The 14,379-nt window shown below is 45.5% G+C and overlaps 1 protein-coding gene across 1 annotated transcript in view; it reads right to left on the bottom strand.

Annotated features, from left to right (window-relative positions):
- Positions 1-14,379, bottom strand: part of LOC126416272 (peroxidase-like) — a 181,307-nt gene that overhangs the window by 18,232 nt on the left and 148,696 nt on the right. The window contains exons 9-10 of the mRNA XM_050083951.1: positions 8,204-8,360; positions 2,440-2,613 (exon numbers count right to left, since the gene is read on the bottom strand). Coding sequence (XP_049939908.1) covers positions 2,440-2,613; positions 8,204-8,360 — 331 coding nt within the window. The remainder of the gene's footprint in view (positions 1-2,439; positions 2,614-8,203; positions 8,361-14,379) is intronic.

Below are 14,379 nucleotides of genomic sequence, written 5' to 3'. Positions count from 1 at the left end.
CGACCCCTGCACATTGTGCCCTCCGACCCAATCCTTCCACAAAAAAGTCGGTAGAGCACTTTCCCGGGAAGGGTAAAGGTCTCCTGTTCGAGTCCCGGTCCAGCACATAGTTTTAATCTGCCAGGGAGTTTCATACAAGCACACACTCCGTTGCACAATGAAAAATTCACTCTGCAGATACATTGTTGATCATTCTGGTGACAAATGTCGGATTTGGCACTGTTAAGGGGACCATCAGGCCTGTTAATCTCGGATTCTGTAGAGTCTTAGTAGTGGACCTGTCCAGTACCTGGGAAGCAGCTTTTCGTACGAAGGCCCCCAGTTTCCGAGAAAATCGATACTGAAGTTTTATGCGTGTCTCCTATCTGTGCAGCTTTGGTCATGTTTCGACCAAGCGAGCGTAGGCCAGCGGCTAAGTTTCATGGCTACCATGCTGGCTATAAGGCTTCAAATCCTGCCCCCGTATACTATATTTTTTCAAGTTCATCGAACAGAATATCATTAAATACTATAAGTCATGCAAAATTATTCAAAAATAACCTTTATCGCCGTCGGGCGGTTACGGATTTCCCGGACGGTGTAAACCGCCATCAGGCATCTTTCGTTAGCATCAGGTGTTCGCAATGCATCGTCAGTGCAGTGCGTGTCGAAACAGTACAGTGAAATGGAACACGCAAGCGTTTCTACAGCAGGACAGCAACAAGAAAATCCGTCAGAAGTAGAGAATTGTGACGAGCAATCGATGGGCGGACTCATTAACGTCACCAGATGTACCGATCTACGTGACATGTACTGTATAACGATATTATCTACGATTAAATTGAAAAAAAAGTATTTGATCAGGATTGAACCAGTACCGCCAGCATAGTAGCTACACTACTGGCCACTAAAATTGCTACACCACGAAGATGACGTGCTACAGACGCGAAATTTAACCGACAGGAAGAAGATGCTCTGATATGCAAATGACTAGCTTTTCATAGCATTCACACAAGGTTGGCGCCGGTGGCGACACCTACAACGCGCTGACATGAGGAAAGTTTCCAGCCGATTTCTCATACACAAACAGCAGTTGACCGGCGTTGCCTGGTGAAACGTTGTTGTGATGCCTCGTGTAAGGAGGAGAAATGCGTACCATCATGTTTCCGATTTTGATAAAGGTCGGATTGTAGCCTATCGCGATTGCGGTTTATCGTATCGCGACATTGCTGCTCGCGTTGGTCGAGATCCAATGATTGTTAGCAGAATATGGAATCGGTGGGTTCAGGAGGGTAATACGGAACGCCGTACTGGATCCCAACGGCCTCGTATGGCTAGCAGTCGAGATGACAGACATCTTATCCGAATGGCTGTAACGGATCGTGCAGCCACGTCTCGATCCCTGAGTCAACAGGTGGGGACGTTTGCAAGACAACAACCATCTGCACGAACAGTTCGACGACGTTTGCAGCAGCATGGACTATCAGCTCGGAGACCATGGCTGCTTTTACCCTTGACGCTGCATCACAGACAGGAGCGGCTGCGATGGTGTACTCAACGACGAACCTGGGTGCACGAATGGCAAAACGTCATTTTCTCGGATGAATCCAGGTTCTGTTTACAGCATCATGATGGTCGCAACCGTGTTTGGCGACATTGCGGTGAACGCACATTAAAAGTGTGTATTCGTCATCCCCATACTGGCGTATCACCCGGCGTGACGGTATGGGGTGCCATTGGTTACAAGTCTCGGTTACCTCTTGTTCGCACTGACGGGACTTTGAACAATGGACGTTACATTTCAGATGTGTTACGACCCGTGGCTGTACCCTTCATTCGATCCCTGCGAAACCCTACATTTCGGCAGGATAATACACGACCGCATGTTGCAGGTCCTGTACGGGCCTTTCTGGATACAGAAAATGTTCGACTGCTGCCCTAGCCAGCACATTCTCCAGATCTCTCCCCAACTGAAAACGTCTGTCAATGGTGGCCGAGCAACTGGCTCGTCACAATACGCCAGTCACTACTCTTGATGAACTGTGGTATCGTGTTGAAGCTGCATGGGCAGCTGTACCTGTACACGCCATCCAAGATCTGTTTAACTCAATGCCCGGGCATATCAAGGTCGTTATTACGGCCAGAGGTGGTTGTTCTGGGTACTGATTTCTCAGGATCTATGCACCCAAATTGCGTGAAAATGTAATCACATGTCTGTTCTAGTATAATATATTTGTCCAATGAATACCCGTTTATCATCTGCATTTCTTCTTGGTGTAGCAATTTTAATGGCCAGTAGTTTACATATAAAACTCATGAAAATCCGTGATTTAAAGGTCTAATGGTCCTCTCGTTATAGCGTTATCCACTTGCGCTCTTCAGATGTTCGACACGTAAAATATACTGGAGAAAATGGGCCAGGAACTCAGCTGGGATAATGTCCCAGTAAATGCGACTCACGTTGTGGCCCAGCGTGTTGGCGAGGTCCCTCCAGGTGTTGGCGGGTGGCAGGCCGCACAGCTCGCGGAAGGCGGGGTACGGCGGCAGCCCGTGGTCGCGGCCGCGCGTGATGTCCAGGCTCTCGCCGTCCATGCCGAACGCAGCGTCCTCGGCGCGGAACAGCTGCTGCGTCACCTGCACACGCCCACAACTCACCACTGTCCAGACACCAGCACACGAGCTCTAACACGGGCAGGCACAATACTACTCTGCAGACTACTCCCACACTAGAGGTACAACAAATGGCGTCTCGTGTAGATGGATCATCACCATACTGTGTTACATGACTGCTTTTTCCAAACTGCCTCGTAACTTATACAAAAAAGGGAGATTAAATGTAATTCTAATAAATTAATCCTCGCCGGATAATGAAGTGTGAATCAGTACCAGTGATTGCCAATACTTAACTACTTCGATTAAAATTTCCTGTTTAAATTGGATCCACAGGCAAATGAGAAGTCACTATGAAAGCACGATGGACTCCGCAGAGAACGTGGAATAACGCAGTAGGGGCCTAATCTGCAGGGAGACAATCCCCCACCCCTACTCACAGAACACGCGCTGGCCCGCGTGCGGCGGAAAGCGCCAGGCAGGTATAGAGACAGGCAGGGCTGTGTTTTGAAAGGAGGCTGCCCTGGCACCAACCGTCCGAAGTCAAATGGCTCTGAGCACTATGGGTCTTAACATCTGAGGTCATCAGTCCCCTAGAACGTAGCACTACTTAAACCTAAGGACATCAAACACATTCATGCCAGAGGCAGGATTCGAACCTGCGACCGTAGCTGTCGCGCGGTTCCAGACTGAAGCGCCTAGAATCGCTCGGCCACACCGGCCGGCGTCCGAAGCCAAGCAATGCACATTACATCTCCAGTACATGCAGGGACAACAGAGATTACTTTGAGCAAGCTATGAAGTCACAGAATGCATGCCACTTAACGGCAGAATCCAGGAAGAACCGCCATTGTCGAGAGTAACAGCCAGCAAAATTCGTTGAAAAACACGGGATGTTAAGGTAATATCTTAGAAAGAGGAATGAGAACAGAAAGTTTAGGGCCACATTGAAGGCCAACACTGCGTCCAGATGCCGCCAAACCAAAATATTAAGGAAATTAAAAATTCTTTGTGATGACAGGTTCAATCTGCTTTCAAATCCGCCAATAGATGCACACACCTCTCCTTCTGCACTATTTTCTGTCTATATGCACTAATCTTCGGCATACACATTACGACTCTCGCAAATGTAGATGTATTGTCCAGATAGGTTTTCACTTGAATCACATTCAAGATCTCCTATCCAATTGCCACGGCATTAGCCTTCCCACTTTTAACGTTCATTCCATTTCTTTATTATCAATTTAATTATGTACATATGCAATAAAATGAGTTTATTGAGGTCTTTCCCTCATTTCATAGTCGATGAATTCCTTTATCATTGTTTTGATGTAATGATTTGCTCGTGTCACACATAAAGGGCGAAATTCAGATATTTAATTAAAGATTCCAATTAAGGTACTCCAACCACGCTTCTGCGATATGGGATAAACTGACAGCTGCATCCACAACAGATGTGAGGGTAGTCATAAAGTTCCGTCAGTTTGAAAAATCGAGCTGTGACCATGAGATCTCGTGATAGAGTTACTCCTCTACATGGAGACCTGAAGACCACAAAAACAACATGGATGAGTTGAAAGAGACCTCGGTTTTACAAGTATGCCTTTTGACCAAAACATGTTCAGCCAGCCGCTGTGGCCGAGCGGTTCTAGGAGCTTCAGTCCGGAACCACGTGGCTGCTACGGTCGCAGGTTCGAATCCTGCCTCGGGCATGGATGTGTGTGATATGTCCTTAGGTTAGTTAGGTTTAAGTAGTTCTGGGTCTAGGGGACTGATGACCTCTGATGTAAGTCCCATAGTGCTTAGAGCCATTTCAACCATTTTTTGATAGTGCCCTACGCGAATCTGATGGCCAAAGCACGAACATGATTTCACTACCGTGCTTCTCAGTCTACTTAAGTACGATGGCCTAGTGACATGGCCAGTTATCCTGCTGGAAGATACCGTAGCCGTTGGAGAAGACTGCAAGCATAAAGTGATGAAGAGGGTCCGCAACAGTGTTCACGTAGTGCACAGCTCGTGGTGCCTTGGACTACTACCGCAAGTCTCATGAAGGTCCAGATGAATGTTCCCATAGCATAACACTACCCTCATGACTTGCGTCTGTGGGCTAGTGGATCTTTCGAGCAAACTTTTGCTTGGATGACGGAGCATCCCGACACGACCACAGACCTCGAGTAACAAGGAACGTGATTCATCGCACAAGTTGAAACGTTTCCACAGATCCACGGTCAAATTAGATGCCCTCTTGTCCAGTTCAGTCGTAATTTAAGGTGTTGAGTGTGCTCTGAAAGGTGTGCTCCGAAACAGTTGTGCTTGCACTCAACACCTGCACCAGCCTCTGTCGTCAAATCTGCCACAAATGACCGCTTTCCTGTTTTAAGGATCGGGCACGCTTCCTCTCCCCCCCCCCCCCCCCCCCCCTCCCCCCGCTGTCCCCCTCCTCCACGTATTGCGATGACGCGTGTGCGTTCTGCCTACTCGTAGTTCCACCGTTCCCAGGCGTCGGGTCATAAGTAACTGACCCTTTTCTAAGTCGTTTATCTGAGTGGATTTACCGATTTGAGGCCAGTATCGTCGCTAGAGTGGTTCCCCACTCGTCTCTCCTCTGTTTATACTCTTTCCTTACCGCGTCACGTACCCAAAAATTGATATTCAGTATCGCGGTGGACAGCGGTCATGATGTTTTGTCTCATCAGCATCTGTTGTGAACAGAGCAGTGGTCCATTGTGGTAAGTGCAGAGTTAGTACTACGCCTGATGATTACTTAAACTATTCCCTATGATCTCTTCAGCCCAAGCTCATAGTTGGTCTGACATTCGCTACTGTCGTATATTGTCGATTAGCTGACAGTTGGCAACTGCATAGGACACCTCCGGAAGTCAAAGAACGCGACATTAACGTTGGCGTCCGTATGTTTGCTTTCTGTGTCTAGTGGCCGAACAGCACGAGCTGGAGTCTGAGATACTCTTATTTCCAAAATCCATGTAGTTCCTGCAGACTGTGTTTCGTTCTCTATAAAGTTTATAACTTGTGAGCATGAGCTTTAGATCGGAAGGTGCCACATAGCCATACAAAACAAATAAAGTGCGACGAGAGTCATTCTCAAAATTAAAAAAAAAATTGATCTGACGGGCTGCGCAATGTCCACTCCTCACCCCTTCCCCCTCCCCTCCACCACCCCCCTCCCGCCCACTTACGTCGCCGTGTCGTAGATGTAAATAAGCGTTGGAGCAAGCATAATGAACAACGGTAACAGTGGCCACGAACGGTCGTATACAGTTTATTTGTGAGAGTTTAAAATATGTGATAAAATTAGAGATTCCGTCACGTGTGAGGTACCTAGTGTAATACGGTTTCTCAATGCAAGAAAAGTCCCCCCCCCCCCCCCCCCCACTCTATCGGAACTTCAGATAGCAAAAGCTTATGGAAATAAAGATCATTTACTTGAGGAACGAATATTCTTGAATGATCAGATCGACTATCTACTGAAGGAGTGATGAAAAAATTCAGCATTTCACTATTCATAGATTGGCCTCGTGCTTCTCTAAAATTTGACGGTCAGTTCTTTATGAAATTATTGGTGAATATTTGGGCTATATAAAAGTGTGGAATTCTCGACTTTAAACAGAACACAAAAAACTGCAAATGGGAACTCCACTGCCTTTTCTCACTCGGCACGACAGCAATGGCAAGCATTTTTTGAACTACATTGTTACTGACAATGAGACCTGGGTTTCGCATAAAAGCACTGAAATAGAGCGCCAGTCACTGGAATGACATCACCATGCCCAACAAAACCGAAAAGAGCCAAATAAATTCTGAGCACCAAAAACGTTATGGCCATAGTGTTTTAGGATCGAAAGGACATCCTACTTATCGGCTTTACACCTACCGGAGAGACAATAACGCGGTGGTCAGCTGCCAGACCCTTCACCGTCTACGTAGCGTCGTTCAAAACAAAAGGCGTGTGTTGTCGTCCAGCGGCATTAGCCTTCTTCGCCATAAGGCTCGCCTGTATTCTACTGTGTTAACGGCAGATTTTCTACGACAGTATAAGTGAGACATTTTTGAACATCCACCTTATAGCCCCGATTTGACTGAGTGATTACCATGTTTGTTCCTAAACTGAAGGCTTTTTTGAACGGAAGTGACAACGAACTGAAAGAGGGCGTCAGTGACTGTTTCAACAACTTGGTAGCAACTGAGTATGGAGGAGGCACAGGAAAACTTGTTGAACGGTACGACAGATGTTTGAATTTGAACGGCGACTCCGTAGAAAAATAACCAAGATATCAATATAAATTGTAGAATAATTGTGTGAAATCTTATGGGACTTAGCTGCTAAGGTCATCAGTCCCTAAGCTTCCACACTACTTAACCTAAATTATCCTAAGGACAAACACACACACACACACACCCATGCCCGAGGGAGGACTCGAACCTTCGCCGGGACCAGCCGCACAGTCCATGTAGAATAATTTTATTACTTGCTTTTGAATACATTGTGGGAGTGAACAGTGATCAAAGTGTTACAAGTATTTACTATCAAAAACAGTCTTGATCACAATTTATTTATTACGGTGACCGGTTTCGACCACTACTGTGGTCATCTTCAGACCTACAAGTCGTATACAAATATTTAATTAGAGGGCTACATACATTAAATAAAATACATAAAGTTATAAAGCTATAAAACGATGAATTACCAATCAGTAAGGACTTCCTTCCGCTGGAGAATCACTACTGGAGAAACCAGTGCACGTCTTACTGTATGTAAAGGAGGCTCCGCCCATTTCTGACGGAATGATGTCATTACTAACCAATGGGTTACAGGTCGAATAACAATGTAAAATTTCTTGGTTAAAAAAACATTGTCACGAAAGGAAAATAAACACACACTAAACTTAGCTTAATTAACAGTTATTGTCAATTAAGAAGCGTTAAAAATATTTAAACATGTAGGATAAATGAACTTCGTTTTGACAGTACATGGGTTGCCCTCTCAAGGCCTGTTAGTGAACCATTTGGAACCACTGGTTGCCAAGGCGAAGTTGGACGCCGTTCCAAAGATGTAGCAGCAGGCTTCTTTCCACTGTAGTTGTTGTAAAGTCGATAGGCAAACTAGTGCTTGCCATGGTAAGGATAAACGCCAGTGCAAAGATGTGGCAGCAGGCTTCTTTCTAACGAAGTTGTTGCGAAAGTGGAATGGCAAAGACTGTCACGTCAGACGATGTACAATTAAGCAGCAACATGTCTTTACTGAAACGATTTTCAATGAGTAGGCTGCAATATTGTTAACTAACATGTATAGTACATGCTGCACAGATACGATTTACTGGTGTAGTAAGAGACCTCCATTTACATAGATTACATAATAATTCTTACAGATCAACACTCAGAGAAAAAAATTAAAGCTTTGTATACGACTTGTAGGTCTGAGGATGATCACAGTAGTGGTCGAAACCGGTCACTGTAATAAATAAATTGTGATCAAGACTGTTTTAGATAGTAAAAAATTTTGTTACGATATGTTAAAGTCCGGAGTAACAAACGCTCTTTACTTTTTAGAGTCGTTGTCGCTAGAGGATTAGTGTGGATGGCTGGGGAGTACCTCTGTGGTGAAGGAGTCATCGAGCTTCTGCGCCGGCTGGTGGGCCATGCCGTTGAGCAGCAGGTCCAGGTTGTCCTCGCGCTGCACGGCCGCCGGCCGGAAGTAGCCGTCGCTGTACCGGTAGTGGCGAACCGGGCACCGCGCCCCGTCCACCAGCCTGTCGGCAAAAACACCGGCGCTCGTCACTAAGCGCCGCACTGATCTGCATTAAGGTCATACAAACTTTGCATACATTAATGCACTAAAAACACCAGATTTATGTATTAGAGTTCAGCAAACTTCAACTGCAGTATAGGAAGTACGGCTACTCGCGGGCATGCATTCTAAATGGCAGTCTACTTGATATACGTTGTTTCATATTCAACGAAAGCACGGTCCCCGGCGCTGAGAGGGAAACTGTACTCCCATAAACCGGCACCAATCACCACACGACGCTCTGCCTCGTTGCTCAGACAGTGTGGCAGGTGGTATATCGATTGCAATCAAAAAATAAACTAAACTAGTTCAATCTTCCTAGTACATTAAAACTTTGTGCCGGTCAGGACTCCATCTTGCAACCTTTGCCTTTCGCGGGGAAGGGTGGCTACCGTCTAAGTAGGCTGTTTAGGTTTTTATGTTGGTGAAGCCACGTAGGGCTCTGTATGAACATCGCTGACTGCGCTGTGTGCAGTCTGTGGCTGGCCGGACTCATTGTTGGAATATTCGCCAGTTTAGTGTTGGGCAGTTGGATGCGAACAGCGCGTAGCGTTGGGCAGTTGGAGGTGAGCCTCCAGCAGTGGTGGGTGTGGATAGAGAAATGGCAGAGTTTTGAGAGGTTACTATGAGCGGACGATCTGGATGTGTGTCCGTCAGAAAAAGGAAATGTCACGAACTGATATATATATATATATATATATATATATATACTTTTGAACACTATTAAGGTAAATACATTGTTTGTTCTCTATCAAAATCTTTCATTTGCTAACTATGCCTATCAGTAGTTAGTGCCTTCAGTAGTTAGAATCTTTTATTTAGCTGGCAGTATTGGCGCTAGCTGTACTGCAGTAGTTCGAGTAACGAAGATTTTTGTGAGGTAAGTGATTCATGTAAGGTATAGGTCAGGGCTTATCCTTTGGTAGGGATTATTGAAAGTCAGATTGCGTTCCGCTAAAATATTGTGTGCCAGTTTAGTGATGATCAGAATAAGCAAAGACAAAACTGTCTGAGTACGTTGAGTTTTACTCAGCTGTTTCTGTATCAAATAACGTAGTGGTTTACCAGCAGAGTCATTCTTAATTTTCAAAGGGGACGTTACAACCGGCTCACGACCTACGACCCAACCTCAACGCTTTACATCCGCCAGTACCTCTTCTCCTGCCTTTGAAACTTCAGAAAAGTCCTTCTGCATACCTTGCAGGACTATCACACCTGGAAGAAAGGATATTGTGAAGAAATGACATTGCCGCAGGGGATTATTTCCCGAATGAAACGGTGTAACTAATTAATTTCTCCACAATATCCATTCTTCCGGGAGAGATGCCATTCCGATGACTGGTACTTCATTTCCGGACTTGTATGCAAATGTGGAAGAACGTGGAAGAAAGCATACTACCGGAAGTAAAGCTGCGAGGGCAGATCGTAAGTCGTGCTTCGATAGTTCAGTCGCCAGTACACTTGGCCGTGAAAAGCAACTGTATGGGTTCGAGTCCCATCCGGCACACGGTTTTAATCTGCCACTAAGTGTCAAATCAGCGCTCACTCAGCTGCAGACTGAAAATTCATTCTGCAAATTAGGCCTTGCGCTGTCTGGCACTTCAGACTCCTGAAGCAGAATGGTTCCTATACTCAAAAAGAGCTGTATTATAGTCACAAAGGCAATGGCGAAGAGTGTTCTTGCTTTGTCCTCACGAAATAACTGTATAGCTTCATTCATTGTAAGCACTCAAGATAGATTGCAGCACGTTGTTCATATACAGGGCTATTACAAATGATTGAAGCGATTTCATAAATTCACTGTAGCTCCATTCATTGACATATGGTCACGACACACTACAGATACGTAGAAAAACTCATAAAATTTTGTTCGGCTGAAGCCGCACTGCAGGTTTCTGCCGCCAGAGCGCTCGAGAGCGCAGTGAGACAAAATGGCGACAGGAGACGAGAAAGCGTATGTCGTGCTTGAAATGCACTCACATCAGTCAGTCATAACAGTGCAACGACACTTCAGGACGAAGTTCAACAAATATCCACCAACTGCTAACTCCATTCGGCGATGGTATGCGCAGTTTAAAGCTTCTGGATGCCTCTGTAAGGGGAAATCAACGGGTCGGCCTGCAGTGAGCGAAGAAACGGTTGAACGCGTGCGGGCAAGTTTCATGCGTAGCCCGCGGAAGTCGACGAATAAAGCAAGCAGGGAGCTAAACGTACCACAGCCGACGGTTTGGAAAATCTTACGGAAAAGGCTAAAGCAGAAGCCTTACCGTTTCGAACTCATTGATGGGGACATGCTGCGCCGAGTGTGGGAGGAACTTGATTATCGGCTTGATGTCTGCCGAATCACTAAAGGGGCACATATCGAACATTTGTGAATGCCTAAAAAAACTTTTTGAGTTTTTGTATGTGTGTGCAAAGCATTGTGAAAATATCTCAAATAATAAAGTTATTGTAGAGCTGTGAAATCGCTTCAATCATTTGTAATAACCCTGTACTTACCAGAGTTTACAGTTTGGTGGAAAAAGATCGGTGCAGTAATCTGTGCTCCACCAACTCCACCCCATACTCTTATTTTCACATCATGCAGAGTCTGCTGATGTAAATGACGGTGATTTTCCGAACTCCATTGTCGATTATCCTGCCCCACATATCGCAACAAAAGGGACCGTGTTTCATAAAAAGAAAAGGGCATTTCCGTATCAGCCTCTCCATCATGCACGGACTGCAATAGCCAGTTGCCGCGCTGATACTGAGCGAGGTGGTGCAGTGGTTAGCACACTGGACTCGCAGTCGGGAGGACTTTTCAAAAACCCTCTTCCGGCCATCCTGATTGAGGTTTTCCGTGATTTCCCTAAATCGCTTTAGGCAAATGCTGGGTTGGTTCCTTTGAAAGGGCACAGCCGACTTCTTTCCCCATCCTTCCCTAATCTGATGGGACCGATGACATCGTTGTTTGGTTCCTCCCCCAAACCAACTAACCAACCAAGCAGTGCTGATGTGGAGTAATGCTACCTCAATTGCTCAGTCGGTGCTCTAACGCTACTTCGTTATATTTCAGTTTAACTCCATCCACATCTCTGTTTACACATAATACTGATAGAGCAATGGGAAGTATTAAGTGCCGAACCGATTTTCTCTGACTTCCTTACTAGGTAGCTCCTAACTCATCTCTTTTTTTAGCACCTTTTCTTCCCACCCTCCCTTCTCTCTCTCTCTCTCTCTCTCTCTCTCTCTCCCTCTCTCTCTCTCTCTCTCTCTCTCTCTCTCTCTCTCTCTCTCTGTGTGTGTGTGTGTGTGTGTGTGTGTGTGTGTGTGTGTGTGTGTGTGTGAGTGAGTGAGTGAGTGTGTGTGTGTGTGTGTGTGTGTGTGTGAGTGAGTGAGTGAGTGTGTGTGTGTGCGTGTGTGTGTCAGGCAGTGCATGTGATACCGATGAACATATGTAATAATGAACCATCTACTCATCACAGACATACAAAAATACTTTGGGCACACTACACCATATAAACGTTTAAACATAAGTATAGTTGTAAAAATACGGTGGGCTATCGTAAGTAAGTGTAGACTACGGCACTCTTCCAACTAACTTCGGTCAGTTAAGTTTGTACCCGCGTTACCTATATGGTAGGTGTGTTGCATGCCTATCGGTAGTTACCTGGATCAAATGGCTCTGAGCACTATGGGACTTAACATCTGAGGTCATCAGCCCCAAGAACTTAGAACTACTTAAACCTAACTAACCTAAGGACATCACACACATCCATGCCCGAGGCAGGATTCGAACCTGCGACCGTAGCGGTCGCGCGGTTCCAGAGTGAAGCGCCTAGAACAGTCGGTCACTCTGGCCGGCTTACCTCGGATCGCTTTCTTTACGTTTACGATCAGTGTCTTACCAGATTCCCCTAGAAACCGGAACCGCTCAACTGTCTAGAAACTGAATGCGGATATGTAAATGGCCGCGTAACCAACAGAACATTTTTGTTCTACATATTAACCCTCTTTTCTGATACTTAAAAATAAATAGTATTTATATCAAAATTGAAATTGTCGATGTTTAATTCAAATTTCATTCGGAAACTGTTGAAATGTAAAGTGAAATAGAGGGATGTTTCAGTAAGAATAAATAAAATCATACAGATGTATCATATAGCACTTCAAAATGCAATTTTCTATTAAAAATGGTAAAATAAATGACCCACAAAACAAAAATATATGAAACAGTGATCCAATACTTCGTTGAACTTTCGTAAAAAATGTTTCTGTTATTCATAAAAAAACTTTCACATTATCACTAATAACAGGAAACTCTTTCCTTTGATCATGATGAAGAACGTTCTATTGAATACAAAATAAAAACAGTGATATATAGGGTATAATAATAATGGCGTGTGACGAGGGCCTCCCGTCGGGTAGACCGCTCACCTGGTGCAAGTCTTTCGATTTGACGCCACTTCGGCGACTTGCGCGTCGATGGGGATGAAATGATGATGATGATTAGGACAACACAACACCCAGTCCCTGAGCGAAGAAAATGTCCGACCCAGGCGGGAATCGAACCCGGGCCCTTAGGATTGACAGTCGGACGCGCTGACCATTTTTTTTTTTTTTTTTTTTTTTTTTTTTGCTATGAAAATTTATGCCGGACCGTGACTCGAATCCGGATTTCCCGCTTATTTTTTTAAGTGCTCTACCATCTTTTTTATGGGGTAACAATAGCAAACATAAACTGCTGCTAGCATTTTTTTTATATAAGACGATGACCTTTAGAAAATAAAATATTTCTGGGAAACGTAAATAAGTGGATTTTTTTTTACATAATAGTAAAAAATATCCTACTTCTGTGAGTACAAAACAATAACGGTCTACATTCCTCTTTTGGGCGCGTACCTCGCTAATCCAGTTATACCTCGCGTTGGTGTCGGGTACGTCTTCACGTGTGGTTGTGGATCCTCTCCACTGTCCTGGTCCTTTCTTGTTCTGCTACTTATAATCAATAATTACATTCTCCTACCCGGGACACCCCAACTGGGTGGGGGATCAAGCAAGGCATTCCCTAAAAAATTTGCGTAATATGTTCGATATCTCGGATGTCTCATAAGCTGTGAGTGATGATCTTGTAGTAAGGCCCAAAAGTCGAGCACATTCTTACTGCCGTCTCGGAAAAGATAACGCACAGTCAAACCTCGAATCCAGGTCACTGCGTTTGTCTTTGTTCGGGGATAATATGTCCTATCTGGGAGAAGTAGTGTGCGTGGTTCTATTGCCTGCGGCCTCACCCGAAGGAGGAAGGCTATCATTTTTTTGACCAAACACCATACGTCCGCCGAAGGTCCGCATATCAGGCGATGGTCCTCTGTGTCTATAACATTGCACTGCGGACACAGTGGCTCGTCCGCCATATGAATTGTATGCAACCTGGGACGAGTCACGTATTTCCCATTTACCACCTGATACCACAGTGCGCGCGTTCCCGTATCAAGGTGTGAGTGGTGCACTGTACGCCATACCACTGACCACGTAACTGTTGGTTGGCGGCGCTCTACGGCATTATTTGGCCGTCGTCGAGTCAAGATGTGATATATATCACGTGCCGTTGCCGTCCTGGTAGTCGGTAGTTCCATATGTATATAACTGTGTTCCACAGAAAAGGTTTGCATGTGGGCAAGCGATGGTGAGATGTGAGACACCGCTACCGGAGCCGAACGTGAAGGTGGAGCGAGTTCGTCCATCAAGGTGCCCGTCAGACTTGTCTGGTGTCGTGTCCACATCTTTATCATTGTGGTTACATAAATAGCCACTGCTCGGTCGCGTACGTGGACTAGTCCAAGACCTCCACGACTGCGAAGAAGGGTGAGGGTTTCGTATCCGACCTTAAAAAGCAGACCTGTGCTCACAAAATATCCTAGTGCCGCCAGGATTCGGCGGGCCAACACCACCGGCATAGGAAGAACTTGTGCCAGGTGGGGGATGCGAGAAGCTAGATA

This window comes from Schistocerca serialis, chromosome 1, assembly GCF_023864345.2.
Source record: "Schistocerca serialis cubense isolate TAMUIC-IGC-003099 chromosome 1, iqSchSeri2.2, whole genome shotgun sequence".
Lineage (NCBI taxonomy): Eukaryota > Metazoa > Arthropoda > Insecta > Orthoptera > Acrididae > Schistocerca > Schistocerca serialis.
The sequence above is the reverse complement of the archived record's forward strand: the minus strand, read 5'-3'. Positions and strand labels throughout refer to the sequence as shown.